Source organism: Triturus cristatus, chromosome 1_1 (genome assembly GCF_964204655.1).
Source record: "Triturus cristatus chromosome 1_1, aTriCri1.1, whole genome shotgun sequence".
In the NCBI taxonomy this organism is placed as follows: Eukaryota; Metazoa; Chordata; class Amphibia; order Caudata; family Salamandridae; genus Triturus; species Triturus cristatus.
The window spans coordinates 648919397-648942500 of NC_140579.1; the positions used below are offsets into that span (position 1 = coordinate 648919397).

At 45.2% G+C, this 23104-nt stretch overlaps 1 protein-coding gene across 1 annotated transcript in view; it reads right to left on the bottom strand.

Moving 5' to 3' along the window:
- DBF4B (DBF4B-CDC7 kinase regulatory subunit) overlaps positions 1-23104 on the bottom strand; it is a 130051-nt gene that overhangs the window by 98562 nt on the left and 8385 nt on the right. Inside the window, 5 exon segments of the mRNA XM_085644196.1 lie at positions 12065-12211; positions 13983-14043; positions 15325-15388; positions 18549-18599; positions 18730-18957. Of these exon segments, the coding sequence (XP_085500322.1) occupies positions 12065-12211; positions 13983-14043; positions 15325-15388; positions 18549-18599; positions 18730-18957 (551 nt within the window).

Consider the following 23104-nt stretch of genomic DNA (forward strand, 5'->3'; position numbering starts at 1 on the left):
GTAGCCTGATGGGAGGACAGATGCTCAAGCTCAGGAGGTGCAGAGTACCACTCTCCAAGTCCAATTCAAGGCCACTAGGATGGCCCAGCTTTACTTTATGTTCTTCAGAACTTGTGAAAGGAGAGTTAGTGGCGGGAAGGCATACAGAAGTCCATTATTCCATTCCAGAAGGAATGCGTCTCAACGAGTGCTGTTACAGAACCTCCAATGCGCAAAACTATTGATATTGCAAGTTAATGCATAGGAAAAGGTCTAGCTCTAATCACCTCAGGATGTAGGTGCCACTAGTGATTTGCCAGATGACATTGGCTCAGTTTGCCTGCTCTGGCATTCGAGGATCCTGCCAGGTGGTTGACTAGGAAGAAGCCTAGATGCCCCATCCACCTCAAGGAGGTGCAACATGTCAGGACCCAGGTCCACACACAAACTTGCTAGTTGCAGTACCACATCGCAGTGGTGCTGTCGATGAGAATCTGCACCAGGCTTCACCTGATGGATGACAGGAAAGGCCTTCAGGGCCAGGTGAATGGCTTGTAACTTCAAAAGTTGACGTGGAGCTAGCCCTGCGCAGGCAACCAGAGACCTCTAATCTCCACCAAAGGACTCCCTACCAAACCCCCATCCACCCTCCCAACCCAGTAGCAATGCATTTGTCACCACTGTCAGTGCAGAGTTGAGAAGTGAGCGTGGCCTGCAGCAAAACAGATTGGGATCGGTTAGCCAACTCTGCAGATAATGGGCCATCTTCATCAAGACCTGGAATGTGTCGGAAATGCAGTGTTGATACTGGACCCCTGAGACAATGTTCCACTGCAGGGCTTGCATGTGCACCAGTTGAAAAGAGGCTGTACAAGATCGAAAAGCCTCAAAGCCACCCTCACCTCGATCCAGTTTCAAACTTGTAATATCAGGAACATAGCCTGAATGTCCCAGAATAGTTGCAGCAGAGGAAAAGCCTTGTACGCCACAGTGTGCAGTATCAGCCCAAAGAATGGAAGTCTTTGTGAAGGGGTCAGGTGGGATTTTGACAAATTTTTGGTAAATCCAAATGATTTTTTTGAATTCTGCAGTTGTCCTATGGTGATTAATGGCTGCTTGTGGTGGGCACGCTTTCAGTAGTCAGCTGTCATACTACAGGAATACAGGCACTCCAGACCTCAGAAAAAGAGCAACCACCACCATCACTTCCGTGAACATCAAAGGGACACTGGTAGGCTGAAGAGGGTCACAGCAAAATGAAAATGCTCCTGGGCCACCCTGAACTGCAGTTAACGCCTGTGGGACAGCAGGAGAGGTATATGAAACTATGCATTCTGGAGGCCCAAGGACACCAAGTCTCCTGGGCCCAGGGCAGAAAAGAGGTAAGCCAATGTGAGAATTCTGAATTTGTTCTTCCACCGGAAGGCATTCAGGGGCTGGAGGTCCAAGTTAGGCCTGATGCCCCAGTCCTTTTCAGGGATGAGGACGTAGAGGGATAACACTGCCATTCTCTGAATCCAGTACCCTCTCTATAGCATACTTGGAGTAACATGCATACCCTCCTATAACAGGATGGGCATGTGCTCTTCTGAAGTTCTTTCTGGTGTAAAAGTGATAAGGGGGTGAGGAGAAGAGAAAAATGTAATCTATAGCCTTTTTGAACAATATACAAGACCTGTCAGACGTGATGGATCACCAACCCCGGAGGAAGTGCTGGATCCTGCACCTTCTCAACTGGTTGGGCATGCACAGCTGAAGACAAACTGTGGTTTGTTTCCCACTGCAGCAGGGGAAGGAGTCAGAGATCAGTAGCCCCAGCCCGTCTGTGTGCCATCTGCCAGTTCCACAGCCTTGGAAAGACTGGGCGGTCAGCTGCATCACTGTCTGAGAAAGCTGTCTGTCTGTATGCTAGTCCCTGACTTTTCAGAACTGGTGAGGAAATTGCCTCGCAGGAGGTTAACAGCCCCAATCAACGCACTCTTCTCTGGTACCTTTAAAATATTCTAAAGTGGAATTTTCCTTCTCTCTGAAGAGACAAAACCGATCAAAGGATGATTGTATATCACTGGAGAAGCTGGTCGATTTCATCCAAGATTTGATCTCATCCAAGTTTGCCTGCAAAGCACAACAATGGCACCAACTGTCTGACAATACAGTCTGTGATAGCCAAGCCTGCGTGGATCCTGCAAATCATGGAATGTCTGGACCCCAAGAGGCCCCAAGGTCCTCCGGGACAGCCAGCAAGACCTCTCTGACCATGTCCCAAAGAGCATGCATATATCAGTTCGATATAACCAGGGCATTTATGGACATCAATGCCAGGCTGGCAAAAGAAAACTGAATATTTGCCAAAAAGATCAATACTTTTGTATTCACTCTGAAAAATTGGTCAGAAATTAATTAGGGTAAACCTTCCTGATCAAGGCATGTGCGATAAGACTATCCAGGTAAGGATGCTTGGTGAGAAAATTCAGGTCACCAGGTGCCAGCCTATTTCACCTGGTCACCTGCCAGCTAAAAGGCAGGCAAGAACATGGTTTCAATCAGTTGCCATCAGAGTATCTGCAAGTGTATCATTATATGGAATAAATGTAGGAAACTGGGTGTTTGTTGCAGTTATACCCCCACTTTTTTCCCCCTGTATAGCTGCTAGATGCGGATTATGAAATCCAACAGTGCACTGAGGCCTGCTAATTGGACTTCAGTGCCAGTGCACCTTCCTTAAAACCAAGTGATGACTGGTTGTTTTACAATTGATAAAGAACTTTAGTGTCGCTGTAAGTCACTATTAAATGGTGTTCCAGGTACCTAGGGCATGGGTACTAGAGCATCGCTAAGGACTGCAGCATATCTTATGCCAACCTAAAGGACCCACACACAAATTCCACACAGACTGACATTGCAGACTGCGTGAAATTGTGAAAACCATGTTTGAAATCTGACATGACACTCCTGTGTGCCATGCCAAAGACACTGCATAGGCTATATGCAAGTCACCCCTACAGCAAGACTTGGAGCCCTAAGGCAGGGTGGATTATATCAGGTGCAAGGACATATCTGCATGATAAGATATGCCCTTGTAATGTCTAGCTCCATTGTTGCATATTACAAGTGAGCAGGGAAGCCACCTTAACCCCTTCGCTGCTAGGCCGCTAGGCCTACCCCCAACCTGTGCTAAGCCTTTTTTTTGGCTATTTGGGGTAGTTTGCGCTTAGGCCCCTGTAACTTTTTGACCACATAAGATATCCACGCCAAATTTGTGTCCTTTTCGTCCAACATTACGGGGATTAAAGGTACCCAGGGTTCGTGGATTTCCCTGGAGGGGACCCAGAAATTAGCCAAAATACAGCTACATTTTGTTTTTTTGGGGGGGGGGGACAAATGGGAAAAAAGTGCTGGAAACAAAAGCGACTGTTTTCTTCCCCCGCAAATGGTATCAACAAAGGGTTTGTGGGGCTGAAATCACCATTTTCCCAGCTTTCAGGGAGCAACAGACTTGTGTCAAAATCAACCATTTTACTGGGACATAGCCTATTTCTTCTATTTTGTGTGCTTTCAACCTTCTTCCAGTTAATGGTAGAAAGGGGTACGAAAGCAATAATGGATCCTGGAAAGCTATACATTTTAAAAAAGTAGACAAAATTCAGCAAGGGTTTTTTTGTGTAGATTCTTCAAGGTTTCTTTATAGAAACTAACAGTTGAAAATAGAAAAATTGCAAAGGAGTTGAAAAAAACAGCCATTTGTGCCAACATTTTCACCTGTAACTTCTTCTAATTATGACAGACGTTTGAAAGCAATATGCCGTTACATCCGCTGGACCTTTCTGGTTGTGGGGATATATAGGACTTGTAGGTTCACCAAGAACCTGACGAACCCAGAGCCAATAATTGAGCAGCATCTTGCAATGTTTTTTTATTATGTACCGGGTATATAGCAATTCATTTGGGAAAATATATACAGTGAACAATCGGGATGAAAGACATCTATGTATTTCTGAAATTGGAACAACATATAGAGTTTAGAAACAGTAGCTATTTGCACATTTCCAAAATTGTGAGTACCCATACTAGCATGAGAATCATAGGACATTTTTCAAAGAGACTACTTTTTTTATTTTATTTTTACACATTGTCTTTCATTTGGAAGGCAGAAATGCATCGAAAGTCAATAGATAACAGGTGCTCTACAATTCTGTGTTTCCCCAAGTCTCCCGATAAAAATGGTACCTCACTTGTGTGGGTAGGCCTAGTGCCCGCGACACACTTCATTTTTACAGTGAAAACTGACCCTTTTTTTGCCGAGTGCATAGCTGTAGATTTTTAACCCTAGCTCTGCCGGCACCTAGAGAAACCTAGCAAACCTATACATTTTTTAAATCTAGACACGCAAGGGAATCCAGGATGGGGTGACGTGTCTGGCCCTCACCAGGTTCTTTTACCCAGAATCCCTTGCAAACCTTAAACATTGTCAAATAAACCACATTTTCCTCACATTTCTGTGGTGGAAAATTCTGGAATCTGCGTGGACCCACAAAATGCCACCCACCCCGCGTTCCCCAAAGTCTCCCGAGAAAAATGGTTCCTCACTTCTGTGGGTAGGCCTAGTGCCCGCGACGGAAACGGCCCAAAACGCAACAAGGGCACACCACATTTTCACAGTGAAAACTGACCTTTTGTTTTTGCAAAGTGCCTAGCTGTAGGCTTTGAACCCTAGCTCTGCCGGCACCTATGGAAACCAAGCAAACCTATACATTAATGAAACCTAGACACCCAGGGGAATCCAGGGTGGGGTAACTTGTCTGGCTCTCACCCGGTTCTGTTACCCAGAATCCCTTGCAAACCTCAAACTTTGTACAAAAATGTTTTTTTTTTAAAACACGTTTTCCTCATATTTCTGTGGTGGAAAGTTCTGAAATCTGCATGGATCCACAAAATTCCACCCACCCCGCATTCCCTAAAGTCTTCAGAGAAAAACGGTACCTCACTTCATGCGTTAGAAGGCGCAGAAAAGGAAATGAGGTTACTATGCAGGGTGGCACTTGTATACGGCGGCACAGAGCCTTCACTATGCAACATATCGGCCAGCAGAGGCACTGATGCATAATTCTCCAGGTTCACTCTGGCGCATATTCTAAGGGGAGGAAAATGCTGTTAGAAGTATCAATCAGAATTTCTTGATTTTTCTGTTATTTTTTTTAATAACACATTTTACTTTTGCAGGAGACAAGCTCAAAGTTTCTCTTGTTTAGGAGTTTGCTAGTCTCCCATTTCTTCTAGGGAGCTCACTATTCCATAGCCCAGAAATTTATTTCTTCACCTCTTTAATTCAGTTTCAGATGGTGCCTAATCACACCAATTTTTGCATTAACATCAAGAAGGACCACTTTTATAAATCTTCTAATAACCGGTTTGTTGCCTTCCCCAGTGGGCACTCCCTGGTGCAGTCTCTTCACTCTTTCTGCCCACATTTCCTAATAGTTACTTTAGGCCCTACCCTTTTAAAGATTTTATATTGGAATCCTTCCCCTTTCTGTTCCAGCCACTCTAACCACCATGTGCACTTAATTACGTCATTTAAGGGTACCTCAGTGTGCTACAATTTGGTCATACATTAAAAGGTTCCACTTGGATCCACTCAGATTCATGTATTTTATTAGATGCTAATTTATTAGATGTGGATACAGCATCTTCGGAGCTATGGGTTGCTATCAGCAGTGTGAGGAAAACTCTTATAACTATGCATTGCTATGCCACTTATCATGGATATGCTGGGTCCCGCTAGGAGATCATTAGTACTGCCCCTCCCCCCCACACCCTCGCTTGATCTCACTGACCCCTTCCCAAAACGTGGTGCAAGTCAACTTTCTGCTTATTTGCCACTACAGGAGGGGATATCTAGTTAGACAAGACTAGTCTGATAGTATATGGTCTCATTTCTATACTTGCCAGTGCAGATGTTGATCATAACTATAACAGAGTGTCTGCCAACCTATAATGTTTTGCTTCCCTGGTTCTCCTCCGATTACTGCTGGGGGGGGGGGGGGGGGGGAGGGGAAAGTTGACCCACAACATCCAGGGTCCTGCCAACCAATGAGCTATTAAAGCACAAGTTACTTACTTGCGTAACAATATATCTGTAAGAGACATTAGTTAGTGATAGATTCCTTACCTTAGAACCTCCCCAGGCGTCAGACTGGATCCGGAAAGTTTTCGTCAGCAGTACCCCTGCGCATCGGTAGGCGGCGTCGAAGCCGCCGAGATGACATCGTCAGTGCTACTTAGACGCGCCCATGTGCGTGGACGTCAGTTCTGTACACAACTTTTCCGCACCAGAAGCGCAGAGCTATGCCAGAGACCGACTACTGGTGCAATAAAACTAGAGCCCTGAAAGGGATGACCTGAACCCTAGAGAACAGTTCGCAGAACGGGGAGGATGGGCGGGCGGTAAGGAATCAATGACTAACTAATGTCTCTTACAGATATATCGTTACACAAGTAAGTTACTTGTGCATCTGAAAGAGACACGTTAGTGATAGATTCCTTACCTTAGAATATAAACCATGCAATACCAACCCCAGTGGTGGGTCTGCGAAGTGAGATTACACCAGAAAGTCACAGAGAACTGAATGGCCAAAAAAGCAGTATCTCCGGACCGGACTGTCATGGCAAAAGTGCTTAGTGAAAGTATGCAACGAGGCCCAGGTGGCCGCCTGACAGATGTCTTGCAGGGGGACACCTCGTCCCAACGCTGTAGTAGCTGCTGTCGCCCTAGTAGAACGGGTGCGCAGCCCAACCGGAGGTTCCTTTTTAGCCAGAGTGTAACAGGCTTTAATGCACAAGACAACCCATCGGGAGATAGTTCGCTTGTGCACAGCCTGGCCTTTCTTGGCGCCCACGTAGCCACCAAAGAGCTGGTCATCCACCTGGAGCTGTTGTGTGCGGTTGAGATAAAATGAGAGCGCACGTTTTGGGTCCAGACGGCGGAGCCTCTCCTCTTCTCTTGAAGGGTGCAGAGGCGGAAAGAAAGTGGGAAGAGTTATAGTTTGCCCGAGATGAAAGGCAGAGACTACTTTTGGTAGAAAGGAGGGACGCGGTCAAAGCACAACCTTGTCCGGATGAATCGCCAGGAAAGGAGGTTTGCAGGAAAGAGCCAGGAGCTCACTCACCCGCCGAGCTGAGGTGATGGCCACCAGGAAGACAGTTTTCAGAGTCAATAACGGCAAAGGACAGATATGAAGAGGCTCAAATGGAGCACACATCAGATATGTGAGAACCAGGTTCAAGTCCCATTGAGGCATCACAAAAGGAATAGGAGGGAAAAGGTGAGTAATGCCTTTAAGGAATCTCTTCAGTGATATAGGCAGAAAGGCGTATAACAGACCGCAACTCCACTCGCGACGAAAAGCGTTACCGAGCAAGGGCCGCCTTGGAAACTCCAACGCGCAGAATGGCGGAACTTGCGCGGTCTCTTCGGCAGCGAATAGATCTAACCAAGGTTCTCCCCACATGTGAAAGAGACCTTGCACCACCTCCGAGTGAAGACGGCATTCGTGATCCATTATGCACAGACGGCTGAGTGCGTACGTTCTGGCGTTCAAAGGACCTGCCAAGTGGTGAACCACCAGGAAAATGCCCTGATGTTCCAGCCATGTCCAGAGACGCAGAGCCTCTTGACATAGGGTCCACAACCCCACCCGCCTTGCTTGTTGCAGTACCACATTGCGGTGGTGTTGTCTGTGAACACCTGCACTACTCTCCCCTTGACAGAGGGAAGGAATGCTTTCAGACCAAGTAGGATCGCTCTGAGCTCCAAAAGATAGATATGGAGCTTGAACTCCGCCTGAGACCAGAGACCCCTGATCTCTGCCTCCCCCATGTGGCTGCCCCATCCCAGGAGGGACGCTTCCGTCACCACTGTGTGCTCTGGTTGGGGAAGGGAGAGGGACCTGCCGCTGACCCAACGCTGGTCAGTGAACCACCACTGCAAGTTTTGTGCAGTGCCCTCCGAAATCTGGACGTAGCCAGACAGGTGTCCCTGACGCTGCGTCCACTGGAACTTCAGGTTCCACTGCAGAGCCCGTATATGCCATTTGGCATGATTGATCAGCAGGATGCAGGAGGCCATGAGGCCCAGCAGCCTCAGTGTCTCCCTGACTGAAACCCAGGACAAGGGCTGAGATATCGGAATCATAGCCAGAGTGTCTCGGACACGCTGTTCGGGAGGACAAACCCGAAAGTGCGCAGAGTCCAGAACCGCTCCGATGAAGAGGAGCTTCTGAGAGGGAATCAGATGCGACTTCGGCACATTGATGGAGAACCCCAGCAAATGCAGGAGGTCGGCCAGAGGTGGGAGACTACTGCCTGGGGCGAGCCTGCATTCAACAACCAGTCGTCGAGATAGGGGACGACGGAAACCCCTGATCTGCGCAGACGAGCTGCGACCACCTCCAGCACTTTTAGGGAACACCCGAGGGGCGCTGGTAAGGCCCAAAGGGGAGCCCAGTGAACTGAAAGTGCTTGTGGCCAGCCGTGAACCGCAGGTAACGCCGGTTGGACTGCAGGACGTGAAAGTAGGCGTCCTGCAAGTGTAACGCTACCATCCAGGCTTGCGGATCTAGGAAACGATTGACGTTCCGAAGGTCTAAAACACGCTCAATGGCCCCCTACGCCAAGGGTGCCGCAACTTCCTGTTTGCAAAGTGTCAAGTGATCCCCCGACATGCGGTGGTACTGACGTGGCAGAGCAGGAGGCGTAGTCTCGAAGGGGGGGGAGTAGTCCCTTCGGACTGTTTACAGAACCCACTTGTGTAAAATAATGGCACGCCAGTGGGGGAGGGGATGGCGAATCCAGCCGCCCCCTGGCATGCAGAGGGCCTGAAACAGCAGACTAGGAAGGTTTTGAGGCAGCGGTGGTAGGGGTGGTGGTTGACTGATCTGCCCACTAGCCCTGGGACCCACCCTGCTGTTATACAAATTGCTCTGCCCATGGAGGATGCGGGGTCAAGAGCATAATGGATGGTGAATCCCGCCGCATCCTCGGCAATTGCTTGAGAGAGCACCTTCAAAGCCTCCGCTAGACACTGTGGCAGCACCTGCGCCACCGTGTCCCACACAGAGTTGTAATAGAGGGCCAAAGGCCCTCGGACAAGCAGAGCCCTGGACCACTAGACACTCTGGCGGTAGGTGCTGTGCGATGAAACTGGGGATGCCTTGCATGCAAAGGCGCCCCTGTGTGACTTTTAAAGTGCGTTATTGAAGGGTAGTAACAGCTCTGTAGAGGAGGCCGCTGCTGAAGCACTGCTGTGAGGAGATTTGCCCTGATAGGCACTGTAGGGAATTTGAGATTAGGAGCCTCCCCTACGCCATATCACAGAATGAACCCACCACCTCCGTAGCTACGGAGAAGGGGGACAGTGTATCAGGGTGTGGAGATAATTCCTGCTTGCTGGGATCCTCCATATTGTCAATCTAGTGTAGATCATCCTCACAGCGAGCAGGTCCTCAGAACCCCCCCTTCTAACCCCCTTTGGTCAGGAATTGGAGGCAGGACAAGGCAGGCTCGATATAATCCGGCCCGGGAGGCAACGCCGTCGATGCCTGATCCAAAGGCGGTGCGGAGGCCAGAGCCGATGCGGGATTTTAAGGCGGCGCCGAGAAGGAACCAACTGCCGCGCCGAGGCTTCCGGCAGTGCTACGGCCGGAGCCACCGGCGGCGACAAGGCCGGAACCAACAGCGGTAGCGACGAGGCCGGAACCAACGGCGGTAGCGACGAGGCCGGAACCAACGGCGGTAGCGACGAGGCCGGAACCAACGGCGCCACAGGGTATCTTGCCGGCGTAACCGGGGCCAAAGGCAGCGGCAGAACTACCCAAGGGGTCTGCGGGACACAAAGGCGCTCCGGAGGGACCCGATGGAACAAAGAAACGGCCCATGGCCGACACAAGCACCTGTACTTCTTCCGGAGGCACGTACGGTGCCCAACAATGCGGATAAGTCTCAGGCAACAACCGAGGCCCCAAAGAAGCCGCAGGGGAGTGACCACCCGACCCTCCACTGAGTCCTGCGACCGGTGAGGGGTGGACGAAGAGCGACACCGCTCCTTCGACCTTTATTGGCACTTGTGACTTACCTGTCCCCGATTCCGATCCCTCGACCTCCCACGGGCGTGGGACCTGGAGTGGCGCGGGACCTCGAGTGGCGCGGGACCGAGTGCCGGGTCTTCAACAACTACCGGGAACGCTCCTGCATGTCGGCTGCTCCATGGCCCAACAATCAGGGCACGTCTCGCGAAGACTGTGTGCCCCAAGCAGAAGAGACAGACGTTGAGCGGGTCCGTCACCGACATGGTCCGATGGCAGTCCCAACAGGACTTAAACCCGGGCATCCCCACTGCAACAAAAGTCGAATTGTCGACACAAACAAGATACAAGTTTCATAAAAAAGTCAATTTTATTGACTAGGAGTACCACTCTCTCGGATCTTCGCTTGTTCGTGCGGAAAAAGAAACGGACGTCAGAGCGCGTGGGCGCATCTATGTAGCTCTGACGACGTCGTCTCTGCAGCTACAACGCCAGCGACGTACGCGGAGCCGTACGACGACACCTACCGACGTGCAGGGGTACTGCTGACGAAAACTTTCTGGATTCAGTCTGACTCCTGGGGATATTCTAAGGTAAGGAATCCATCACTAACGTGTCTCTTTCAGATAAAAAGTTCACCAAGTCAGAGAGCCACGCTAAGGACCACAGCCTGCAGACTCGATCAAGCACCACGCTACCTTCTCCGCCTGGAGGAGACCATCAGTTTTGTCTAAGATACAACTACTTCACTCGCTGGGCTCCAGGACGACCAACAGTTGATGGCTTAGATATACAATTGCTAAGGGAGTCGCACGTCTCACTGCCACACAATTCTCTGCAGCAGTACCATGCTAGCTGGGGTGCTCACCTTGAACCACTTGCACAAGGATTGCAGCACAGCTGCCATGCCACCATTTTGTGCTCTTCACACGAACCACAGTGGGTTTGCTCACACATTGTTGGACTGTCCCATGCCTCCAACACATCCCCACCAGTCCGCTTAGTGTGCCTCTCCAGTTGGTCATCAGTTCCTTGCTGCAAGAACTTCAGGATCAGGCCAAGAGGTGGCTTTTACCCTACATCCCTCGTAGCGCTCCTCAGTTGCACAAACGCCACCCATCTTGCATAAGGCTCTACGTTCACATGGGAGTCTTTGTAGACACCTGCCTGTCAACTGTCAAAATACTTAGGTAAAAACTAGTCTTCCAAAGCAGCCACAAGGTGGTAGGATATGCACAGAATGGGACTGTATAAAACATTCAAGCTGAGTAATTTGCAGTTTACGACTGCTTCAGTAACCAATACCCATTCCAGCATGGCCTTTAAATGTGTGGGAGGAGTTACTAATACGCTATAATCAAGGGCTTTGATGAGGATTAGCAGTTACGGTGATTTTATAGTTTTGTTTCTGCACAAAGTTTAAACTACCATAAACCAAACTTCCAATACTTCACCCCATATCATAATACATTCTAGTAGCTCTTCTCTAAAGAAATATTTGTTGGACCAGGGCAGCCTTACATTAATTATATAAATATCTACAGATAGGTTCTTGCATGCTAACCCTTTCAGAGGTTAAAATGCCTGCAGGCAATGATGGTAATCCTTAAACGCAATGTATTTAGTCATAATAGCAACACATCCTTCTCGGTAAGCTACAGGATGTAACTAAGACTCCAACAGCAAAGCAAGATCAGATGCAGCCTCGTGGTTTCATTCCCTCGCAACGTTCAATTAGTTTCTCCTGTAGCCACCTTTGCGCCTTCATCCCTTTATAGTTTACTATATTCCACAAATCACTTCATCCACCTTATTTGTCAATATCTCACAAAAGTCCTTTGAATGTAGCTCAATTTTTGTGTGATCCTGCTCACGCCATTTTGAGCCAGATAACATTAACTGCTTATATATTCCCTGGAGCCTTGTGTACTTATATCCTCTTTACCTGCAATAATCTGCTTTCAGAGCTCATTGTATTTTAAAGACTCAAGAAAATTTGGTCTTACCTGCTCTGGTCTTCAATCTTCAGAAAAGGGACCTTCATCTGTGCCACTGGTAATAAAATATTAAAATAATGAAACCCATCATGCTTGGAAGACTGCTCCTCTCCTCCACCCAAACTCCCTCTGCCTTTATGAATACTAGTATTCGATCTGTAGAATGGACTAGGAAACAGAAGTCTGAGTACACCTGGTCAGTTGCATACATTCACTGAGCTCTTTGTGGGAGGCAAAGGGCTTTGGGAGACACTAAATGTTGATGGAAAGGACTAGTTTCAGGGTGAGAAAAAACATATGTCACGGTAATTACTGACCTTTTCGTGCAGGACTGGAAGCTGCCAATTGTTAAAAAGCGAATAGTAAAAAACATGTTAACGTTGTCCTTTGGAATGAAAGTCTACAGCAAATGAAATTAAAACTACACTTGGAAAATATTAGATGCCTCTCCTTCAAAATATATGAAAGGTCAACTTCTGAAAGAAGTGGCAGTCTGGAAAGGAAGTACTTTTTATTAAAAGTAAACGATGTCCAAGACTAAGAATAGGGTGGGGGATACCTTGCAAATCGGGTATCTTCATGGAGTACTGGCACATACCAAACAAAAGTCAGTACCCAAAATGAATAATTACTATAAAAGAATAAAAAGATCAATGTTTTATATTTTGTAGTCCTTGAGAGCAACAAGAAATTTGCTGAGTAGTAGCAGTTCGAATAATTCTTCCGAGTTAAGCATTGTTGGATGTGTGAGACATGTTGGTCCGAGGTAAGAATCCCAGAAAGGCCAAATTAGCACTTCCATCCTGCCAATGTTAATATATGACGCAAAAACGAATTAGTAATCATTACTTTCAGCACTAGAAAATTGCAAAGAAAGAGGTAATGACGTGCAAAAAATAAGGCGATTATGTTTTAGCCACCATGGAGAATGCCTTTTGAAATACAAAAGAAAATATACCTTTTGGAGGTGTTGAAAAAACTGAGCAAAAAAGTTGGAATTTTTAACATTGTTCATTCAAAAGTGTGAACGTTGTTACTACAGCGATTAGAAAACATGATAGTATTTCAGTCATGCGCTTAGGGGAACAACATTACTTAGACTTGCATAACAGCTACAATAATCTTAGGAAAAAGACAAATAACATTTGGTTATAAAATGAATTTTCGGCCTTTGCAGATCCAAGAAGGCTGAGCTGTAGATACAGGAGCGGATGGACGCTATTCCAAAACTAACACTAAGATCTGTCACTTTAAGAACCAGTTATGGTCTCTGGCAGACGTGAGAATCCTGCTTGGAGTGTACCTTGAGAAAAGGCAAGCTTTTTTGGCTTCATACTGTTTGAGTGGACTTTAGATTTTAAAGCAATCGAACCTTTAAATTGTGTGTTGCAACCCTTTATTAGACTATATTCAGAGCCAATGAAGCTGCAGGTTTTGACAGTTATGCATTTGCCATATAATACGTCGATACTGAACGACCTGCAGACTCAAAACGTGTCTCTAGCTCAGAAAAGCCACGTTATTAGAAAAAGCCAGGAATGTGTAGTGCAAGGCAGTAACAAACACTTTACACGTCCCACTATTCGTTGCTGTATACAGGTGCTAAATAGTTTCTAATTTAGTGAAACTGCTGGCCAGATAGATGTGTGGGTGAAAACGTTTTCAATGTGTTTTGCTGCATATCAAGATTTCTTCCTAAAGAAACCATTCAACTTTCTTCTGTGCTGTTGTCCCTTATGTAGCAATGTGTTTAAATGTCAAAGTAACAAGATGATAACGCCCCATCATTTTTCCAGCATGATACATGATGTGGTTCTCCATGCAAGCAAGATTCAAATGACCATGAATATATAACTGCCCAAGTCCAAAGTATAATACTGTGCCCCCATGGCGAACCTCGAAGTATGGGATGCTGTGCCTTACCTACCCTCTCTGGTTGCAGACTTTCTTTGTTGTTACGCACAGCTTTGCGATGTAATCCAAAACTTCTTCATGCACGACATAATTAAGGACAACATCGTGGTGACTAACAGGGAGGACAGCGCAAGAAACAGTTTACTGAGAGTGACAGGAGACAGTGGCCAACTGGGTTTTTAACCTCCAGTTCCCCCACCCATAACCACATAAGATCTTATTATGAGTAATGCTCTGCTAACAACTTTTACTGACACTTCAGAAGTCCTCAACAGTAGAAGAGGGGATGTGTTGAGTGTATACGCTTGTTCCTTAATGATTAAAGAAATGCCTCGCTGCCACCTCCCCCTTCTCATTACAATTATTATTTTTAAAAAAAAACACAAATTCAGGCATGAACTGTTCCACACTGCGCCCATTTCATTACTAGCAATTAACTGCAAGACGGGAATGAGGACAGAGTTTGTTGCAAGCCCCCCAACATCCACCACCCCATTCTTATTAATCTACAACTGCACTAGACTCCAATACTGCACACCACTCATACCGGACACCATCATTACTTTAACATTACCCAGGTTTGCGGAAATCGCAGAAGTTACCGTTAGCATAAACTGAAGCCATTTTGTTTGTGGCATCCATTTTAGTTAGCCATGTGCTTCTTCCGTCTTCACTGTTGCCTGCTTTTCTTTTTTGCTTGATTCAGCAACTATAGTCAACTCTTTCAGTACTGAGCTAGAGCACTGCGCATGCTCAGAAAGGCCTGTAGCTGCTAGAATGCACCTGTCTTAGTGTATAACAGTCAGGCTGTTTTAACTGATGTAAGCAGAAATGTCTCCCCTCCCACTGTTGACCAAGCAATTTTTGTAGGCCCATGATAGTCAATAACTATTCTTGTATGTGCCAGTACCTCCCTTTGAGTCTCCATGCAGACTATGCGACAAATGTATATACAAGGCCCATGGCCTTTGTATTCTATAGACTACCTCCTACAGTGTCCTGAGGGTACTGTATTGACACAGCCCCACTCATGAGAGGTTAATAAATCTATTTTTTGATATTACAGCTTCCGTGCCAATCTCTTCTTTGTTGGTTTAAGAACCAGTGGACAGATAAGGGTGAACCCCTGCACCAGTGAGACCCTAAAAAGGCTCATTTACACAAGTTATGGAAGTGCAGTACCTGAAATATTGCTTTCTTTTAAAAAAAAGTGAATTGTAAGAACTGGTCAGAGGACATTATACTATCAATGACAAGAGCGCATAAGATGCATTTCCTTCCCACAATCCAAAGACATTCTGCTCCTTTCACAACTCCTAAATAAACAATTACCTCGAGTCTAAATAAAAGGATACCATTCACATGCAGAATGTGAACTCCCCAAGAGTGTGCATTGGCAAGGATACTGGTGCCACCGTCCTAAAAAGAAAAAGGAAAATGGTCTTGACTTCTCAAATATCATCAAGAAGACAAAATAAAATCGGCTTGCAAAGTGCAAGCCAATGGCACCCTGCAATTGTTTGCAGCAACGCGGGTGTTTATTAGATAAAACGTTGCAAATAATGCCTGGAATGCAATGTACCATGTTTGGAAAAGCTGTAAATGTAGCACATCATACCAAATGAGGATCTGGAAATACAAAGCCTTTTCATTGTCAAAAAGCGTGCTTAATTCACTTCTATTATTCTAGATCTGTGGTGGGACAGTTTTTGAGCCATTTGTATAATAGGGATAATAATGGCCAAATCCAATGAACTAAAGGAAGCCAGCGTGGATACCCATTGTGGGTTTATCTGGTTCATACGGGTCAAACTATTTAAAAAATAAATAAATTAAAAGACGGAATCCATCTCTGCACTCAAAGGAAAATTCATCTTATGTAGTGAGAGGTTTTTTGCTGAAATTGTTTTCCTCTGCAAACTCAGATTAAAATGGAAAGTGCGGACTGAACTGAAAACCTAGTTTGTAAAAGAGTGAAAGTGTCTGGGACTGCAGTGAAACACCTAAGCCACTGGTTGGGGACTGTATGGAGACTCGGTGGGACTATTACTGAGCTTCAGGTCTAGATCCTGGGGACATTGTTGCTGTCGGAGCCCTTCCATTAGCATGGTGGGCTGTGTGAAGCGACAGGAGCTGCCAGTCATGGAGTTTGGCAACTTCGCACCGAGGCAGAGAGGGAAAGAGGGCCACTTAATGCGCTACCACGCTAGTGGGAGCTGTGTGCCAGTGGGGAGAACACATTGTGGTCAATGCAGCCGAGAACTTGAGAATAAGAATTCTGAGAAAGGGACTGTGAAGAATGGTGGTGCAATAAGTAGTGTAGTTAGCGAACATCGGGTAGTGGTGATTTATGCGGAGAAGTTCACATGGATATGATGCTAATTGTGGTATTGTGGACTGTAGGGTGTTTATTGTGCATGTAAGTTGTTGGGGGTTGAAGCTGGCGGATGGCAATGAGTTTCTGGGATTATGAAGCTTTTTCCATTATAAAAATGGAGTGCTAAATTCATTTCTATCATTCTACACATGTGGGGGGCCAGTTTTTGCACCAATTGTATAATGGGGCCACCATTTTGGTTTTGATGGTCCCAATACTCGATATGATCCGTTATGGGCCACAACTAGTGGGGGCTGAAAGTCCATAGTGAATAATGGATTGAAAATGTGTTAAACAGCGTTGCTGAAATAATCAAAGGACATTATGTATAAGAGTGGAGTTCTCATTATGATTACAGAGAAAGAATGCTGTGTATTTGTCAAAGAAAATTGTAATGTTGAGCGCTGCAGAACACAATAAGTGACGAGGTCTATCTAGAAAATCTGTTAACCTAAGGCCATCTCCTACAGAGGGCACGGGACAGAAAAAAACAAATGAAAAATCCATTAAAGACAAAATAATAAGCATTACAAACGTATCCCACGAGTGGCATACCGCAACCAGTTGCTTTACGGAATTGCAGAAACCAACATAAGCAGTGGTATCCACTTTGAGCACTAACCATGTAGCAATTCAAATACTAAAATCTAATTAATGAAAAACAGGCAATATGGAAACCTATGAATTTTAGAAATGTGCCAAAGATTCAGAGTTCAGTAGTAAATGTACAACTCTGAATTCGGGATTACACCCATTACATCACGTTTCACATTTACATTTCAAAATATGGCTTTCCTTCCACTGGAAAAATGGATATAAATTCAATTGAGAATAACGAATGTTCACTATTCTGTATTCCCACAGTTCGCCTGTGACAGAAAAGGCCCCAAAATGGAATGTGAACACATAAACTTTTCCCCATGAAGAATGACCCATTTTGGCGAAGTGGACTAAAGAAATTGGGCTCATGAGGAACCTACCAAACCGAAGATGACATTTCTGAAATACAGACATGAGGAGACAGGGTGGTGCGACTTGCATAGCTCACACTACTGTTTCTTACTCAGAAAGGCCTATAAACCTCAAACTCTGACTAAAAACACAAATGTTCCTCGCAATTTTAATTTTTTTTTATCTGTAATCTGCGTGCCCACATTTCTCCTGATAAAAACAGTTCTACACTTGAGTGGGTAGGCCCATTGACTGAAACCAGATCGGAGTAAAATTGACCATATGAAGTAAATGTGGTCTTTGCATAGTCCCTGTTTTGATCACATTCTAGAACATTCCCTCACAGAAATGTGAAGACAATTCATGATTTTAGACCAAGTTTGAGGTTTGCAGGATATTTTGGTTAAAAATACACAGCTGGATCTATGCAAGCCCCACCAGCCTAGATTGGTCTGTGTCACTAGGATTCAGAAATTCTCATAGGGTTTCCTAGTTGCTAGTTAATTCACATCCTGAACAGTATGGCCATTCATCATGGCAGTCAAGAAAATTGGGATTTATACTTCCAGTGGGGATGCCCTAGGAAGCGGCTTTAAGGATGGGGGCTTGGGCCCAATACCTGGGTGGGTAAAACCCCTTAAACCACCCCCACGGGGAAAGGAAGAACACAAAGAATTGGGGGGCGCTTGAACAGATGGTCGGGGGGGGTGGGCAGAAAGACTTCTGAGGCCAATTACTGGGCACGCTGCCTCCTCACACGATCTTTTTATCAGAGGGGGAACCTCTTGCTCTTGGGTGGGGGTACTTCCCCTAAACAAAATCCCTGTTGTTTAGTGGGCTTTTTGCCAGCTGGAGGGATTAGTGCTTAATGGTGGGTTGGGTTTAGGGGAAATAGTGCCTAACGGCATAAATCGGTTTAACTTTTTTCACCATCATGTCAGAATGCTGTGTGCGCTTCATATCAGTAAAAAATGTCTTATACATAGAAAATCCTTCATGTAAAAGCACCTAAAGGATTATCCACCTCTGTGTGGAGGACGAGATGTTCATATGGAGTTCTTGTCCTCCACATTTTTAGAGTAAATCATGGAGGCTGAGCTTTACACATCAAGCAGTCAATTTAGTTAGCAAATGAGAGTAGTAATTATGAACCCCCTACATCCATCATGCTGAGGAGTGCACTGTGTGACAAAGCTATTCCTTGGTAATTGGGACTTTTGCAATGCACGTATTAAGAATAATAAAAAAAACCTTTTGCATGGCCTTGTTCAGCAACTCCTTCCCTCGACTAATTAAGGCAGGCTGTGGAAGGAAAAGACAGCAACCGGTAAACAAAGGATTAAGCCCGTGTGAGGTAAAAAATATAAAATGAAAATATAGTATGATCTAGATCTATTAACAAAAAAAATGTACGTTGCTGGACAAGCCTTACGTTCTGGCCAGGTTTTTGCCGGCGCATCTGATCCCGTCCAGAGCTGCCAGGAGTGTCTGACAACCGCTTCTTGTCTGATAGTCGCAACTTAACCTCTGCTTTTTCCATTGAAGCCGAACCAGCATTGTTTTTCAGATTTGTCTGCCGGGTAGCTCCATCACTGGTCCTTGCTTCTTTATTACTGGTAACCGCATAAATTACCTCCTTGCTCAGATAGCTCTCAATTACCTGGAAAGGAAGCAGAGAGGATATCAAATCAGTCAGACTGAAGTGCTGGCCTATTACAAGGTTTTGAATTTCAGCAGAGCGACCATGAGCAAACAAAGCAACGCTGGGACACATACACTGAATTCTAAGCATCCTGCAGTTTTCATCCCTCTGGCACATATCACACTTCAAGAATATGAAAAAAGGACAACAGGTTTCAAAATGCACACCACATAACAATGTTACATTAAAAATGTTTTAAAACCCACAAAAGGGATGGGGGTGTTCAGCACAAAGGATGACCCAATAGCCTGGGTCTCCAAGAAAGGAGCAACGTGGCACAAATTACATAAGGATGCATCCAAACCATATCACAAGTTCTCAGGCTTATTTATCCTGCTTGTTCCACGTCCAAAAACCAATCATAGTTTTCAGTTCATTAAAGTCTGCTCTCAGCATCACTTTGTTGCCAATCTAGGTTTCGTCAAACAAGCATGAAACTCAATGATTTACCCGAAAGACAGAGGAAATTAATATTTAATGAAGTAAATCAGGAATTGTTTTGCAAAGTAGGTTTCCATCTGCTTTGAAGAAAAGCTGTCTAATCAGTGCTCGTGTCCACTAACACAACTGCACAGAAACTATCAGGCATGTCCAGTGTGTGTAGTCCTGTCACCTAAATACAGAAAGAAACTAATGGGGTTTGTCAGGTGTATTCTAATGGTGAGTAATCTGTGGTTAAATAGAGTATCCACTAGAAAAAGTGCTACCGAAGGTTAAGTAACTTTCCTCTGATGGATACTTCGAACTACATATAACTCACTGTTAAAATAGGGTTGGGTGGAACTTAGTGTTACTCTGTGGAGTTCCGTGGAGTTACCCAAAAACTCCAGGGAGTTCCATGTGTGGCAGAGTTGTGGCATGGCGCGCTGCTTGTGCAGATTTAGCAACAGGAGTTTGTCCCACACTGTAAAATCAGTACGAGCAGCACCACACTGCGCACCGGAGGGCACTGCTTTTTTCTTCCGCTCGAGTAGATTTTTTACTCGAGCGGCAGCTCTCTCAACGCGAGCGGTAGTGACCTGCAGCAACCACCCGCCTTCATAAATCTCGTTGGGAGGCGGTCTAGTGTTTTTTTTCTCACTTGCGCTCGTCAACTTGCCATTGGCAAGAAGCATACGAGAGAAGAAAAAAAAACTGCCACATGGCGGTTGGCGGAGTTTTTCCAAAACTCTAGGTAGAGCTCAAAGTGGGCAACATTCTGCAAACTTTACAGGAGGAGCAGAGTTTATCACATACACCTATTTTGGAATAGATACAAGTAGCAGTTGTACTGACTCGGAGAATGCCAGCCAGACACCAATAAATAACTATGCTAGGAAATTCGGGGTTCCAATTCCTGTATGCAAACCTTTCCCATACACTATACCCCTCACATGGACTGATCTCGAATGGGGCAGTTACGTGAAAAGAGATACAACTGGTGAGAAATTAATACAGGATCAAACTATGCCTATAATACAGTAAAGCCACATTTCTTGCACATTATCTGGACTGTATTTGCGAACACAATTTATTGTGGGGATGGCTGGATTATTGACCTTGATCCAACCATAAACCTAACTAGTTCTACATATAAATGCAATGATGAGGACAGGGCACTCCTACACGATGTCATGAGTGACCATGCGCTGATACACGTACAGCATCCAACACATCTCATAAGTGCACAACATTTCATCCTGGTTAGGTTACTTCCTGATACAGGAATCTAATTCAATCCCAATTCCTGGCTGACATTTTACCAGATGGCGTATGAGACTGTTGTCCGATTGAGTTCAATATCCACTTTGGCCATGGATTACCTCCAACAACTCTGGAGGATGAATGCTTCCAAATATAAAGTTACCAGAAAGGAAGCACCACTTAATTTTTACACATACACCTGTGTAGATTTAAAACCAAGAAGTCCGTTATTTCGCCAGACGAAGAGACCTGGAGGGTTCTTCTTAGAAGGGACTTCACTATAAATATTACTAAATCCTTAACCGAAAAGTACACTTGAATATACTATTTCCACAGTGATGGTGGAATATAATTCAAACACCACCGTTTAGCTAGGACACTATCGGCTCTCAATGCACACCATACTTGTGCCAAAAAAAGGCTTTAGTAAACTTAGGCGAAGATAAAACTAAGACTGGGGGAAAACAGGCAGGATATTAGCCTTTTAGTAAAGTCAGAGAGAATTTTAAAGTGGCCATTACAACAATCAGCAATAATATAGGGAAGCTTCTCACTCACCCCGAAAATATTTCAGCTGTTTACCTCCTTTTAAGTGAAATTATATGGCTCATCCAGCAGGAGGCCCAAGATGTTGAATACGTTATTGAACTTGGTCTTCCCTCTCTTACTAATGAAGAACTAACGTTTCTAGAAGTGAAATGACAAAATCGCCAGGTGAAGATGGAGTTTCAAGCCAATTTTTTTAAACATGCTAAACCAAAAGAGCCTGCATGTTATATAATAGCTTAAAGGAAGCCGAAGCCATAGTTATTGGGTGTCGTATCCAACAGGGCCCAACATATCATTCATACTCAAAGATAAGAAAGAACGATTAGAATCTGGGAGTAACAGGGCCACCTCTCATAAATGCCATCATAACATTAGACAAAAATTCTGACCAGGCTGAACTGGATCTCACTACGGACCTGCTCCTCCCAGGTGGAATTAGTCCCAGGGCAAGCTACTAGAATTCATGAGAACACATGCACAACTTTTTTGGGAATAGAAAAACATATAAGAGGAAACATTGGCAATCACACTTTATGCCAAAAAGGCTTTTGACTGGGTGGATCAGGAACATCTACTGAAGGAACTTGACAGGTTTAGTTGATGGCAGAACTCCATTAATAAAAGTAAGTTGATATACTAGATGCCGATGGTACAATCTGTTGCAGAGGCCTTTTCTCATTATTCAAATAAGAGGCAGGAGCACTCTTTATCTCCCTCACTGTTACTCTTGGCCTTAGATCCTCTAGCAGTTGTAAAATGACCCCCTTCCCCCCCCCCCCCCGCCCCCCTTCCCACAGATTCTAGATGTCACCACCTAGGATAGGCTCATTAAAATCTTTCATGTATGGAAAAGATATCGTTATGCCAATTACAAAACACAATACATCTTGGCCTGCATCATAGGCATGCTTGTGTCGTTTTCCAGATCTAAGGTAAACTGGTAGAATTACGAGGTCATGTCCTATGTAACCAACCAGGGCCAGCATTGAAAGATTTGAAATGGGTCGCAAAGGGCATGAAATATCTATGAAGTTTACTTAATACAGAACTGAACAATATGGTGGAGCATAATGTACTCCTTCTGATGGCCAAGACTCATGCAGATTTTGAAAGGTGGTCGCAAACTGCAGTTCTTAATATGGGGCAACACACAGGCATTGAAATTGAACCATATTATTATGTTATTAGAATGCTACCTATAATGCACAAATCGATTCTCTCCCATACGACTGCAGATATTAAGGTTATTTGCAAGGGAAAGAGCAGATCAAGGCTTAAACCTGGTACATTCTATGTTTATACTGAGTCTGGTGGATTACTCCTGCCTCACGTGGGTTCGCACTCTCTTGCACACTATCTCTCACTTGCCACACCCAATACTCCAGTTCAATGATCATAACTTAGATGCTTTCAGGGGTATCTATCAAGACCTGTAGGTTTCCAACTGGCAGAAGAAGGGATATGGTTTATTTTGTCCAAAGGACAACTAAACATGAGGACAGTGAGCGCGTAACCAGCTGTACCTCAGTGTTAACTACTGGATTCAGCCAAGCTCTGTTAGGCTCCTGGGTTTCTACAATTTTATCTGGAATTCTTCTGCTGCAGCTTATACCATAGGTTATTAGTTCTCCTGTGTCCACGATTAAACACCGCCAGTAACTGCTCTATAACCCCCTCTACTCTCCCTTATAACCTACCTCTCAATCCTCTTCGTTCTGCTATCACAGCCCTTCAGCATACTTTACAGTAAATTGATTAGCACATGGTCATCGAAAACGGGATTTCTGTATATGAATAAACAGACAAGACCTTTAGCGGGTGATTAATGGTTACCGAGGAGCTCTTAGACGATGCATTAAGCTAAGCTGTAAAT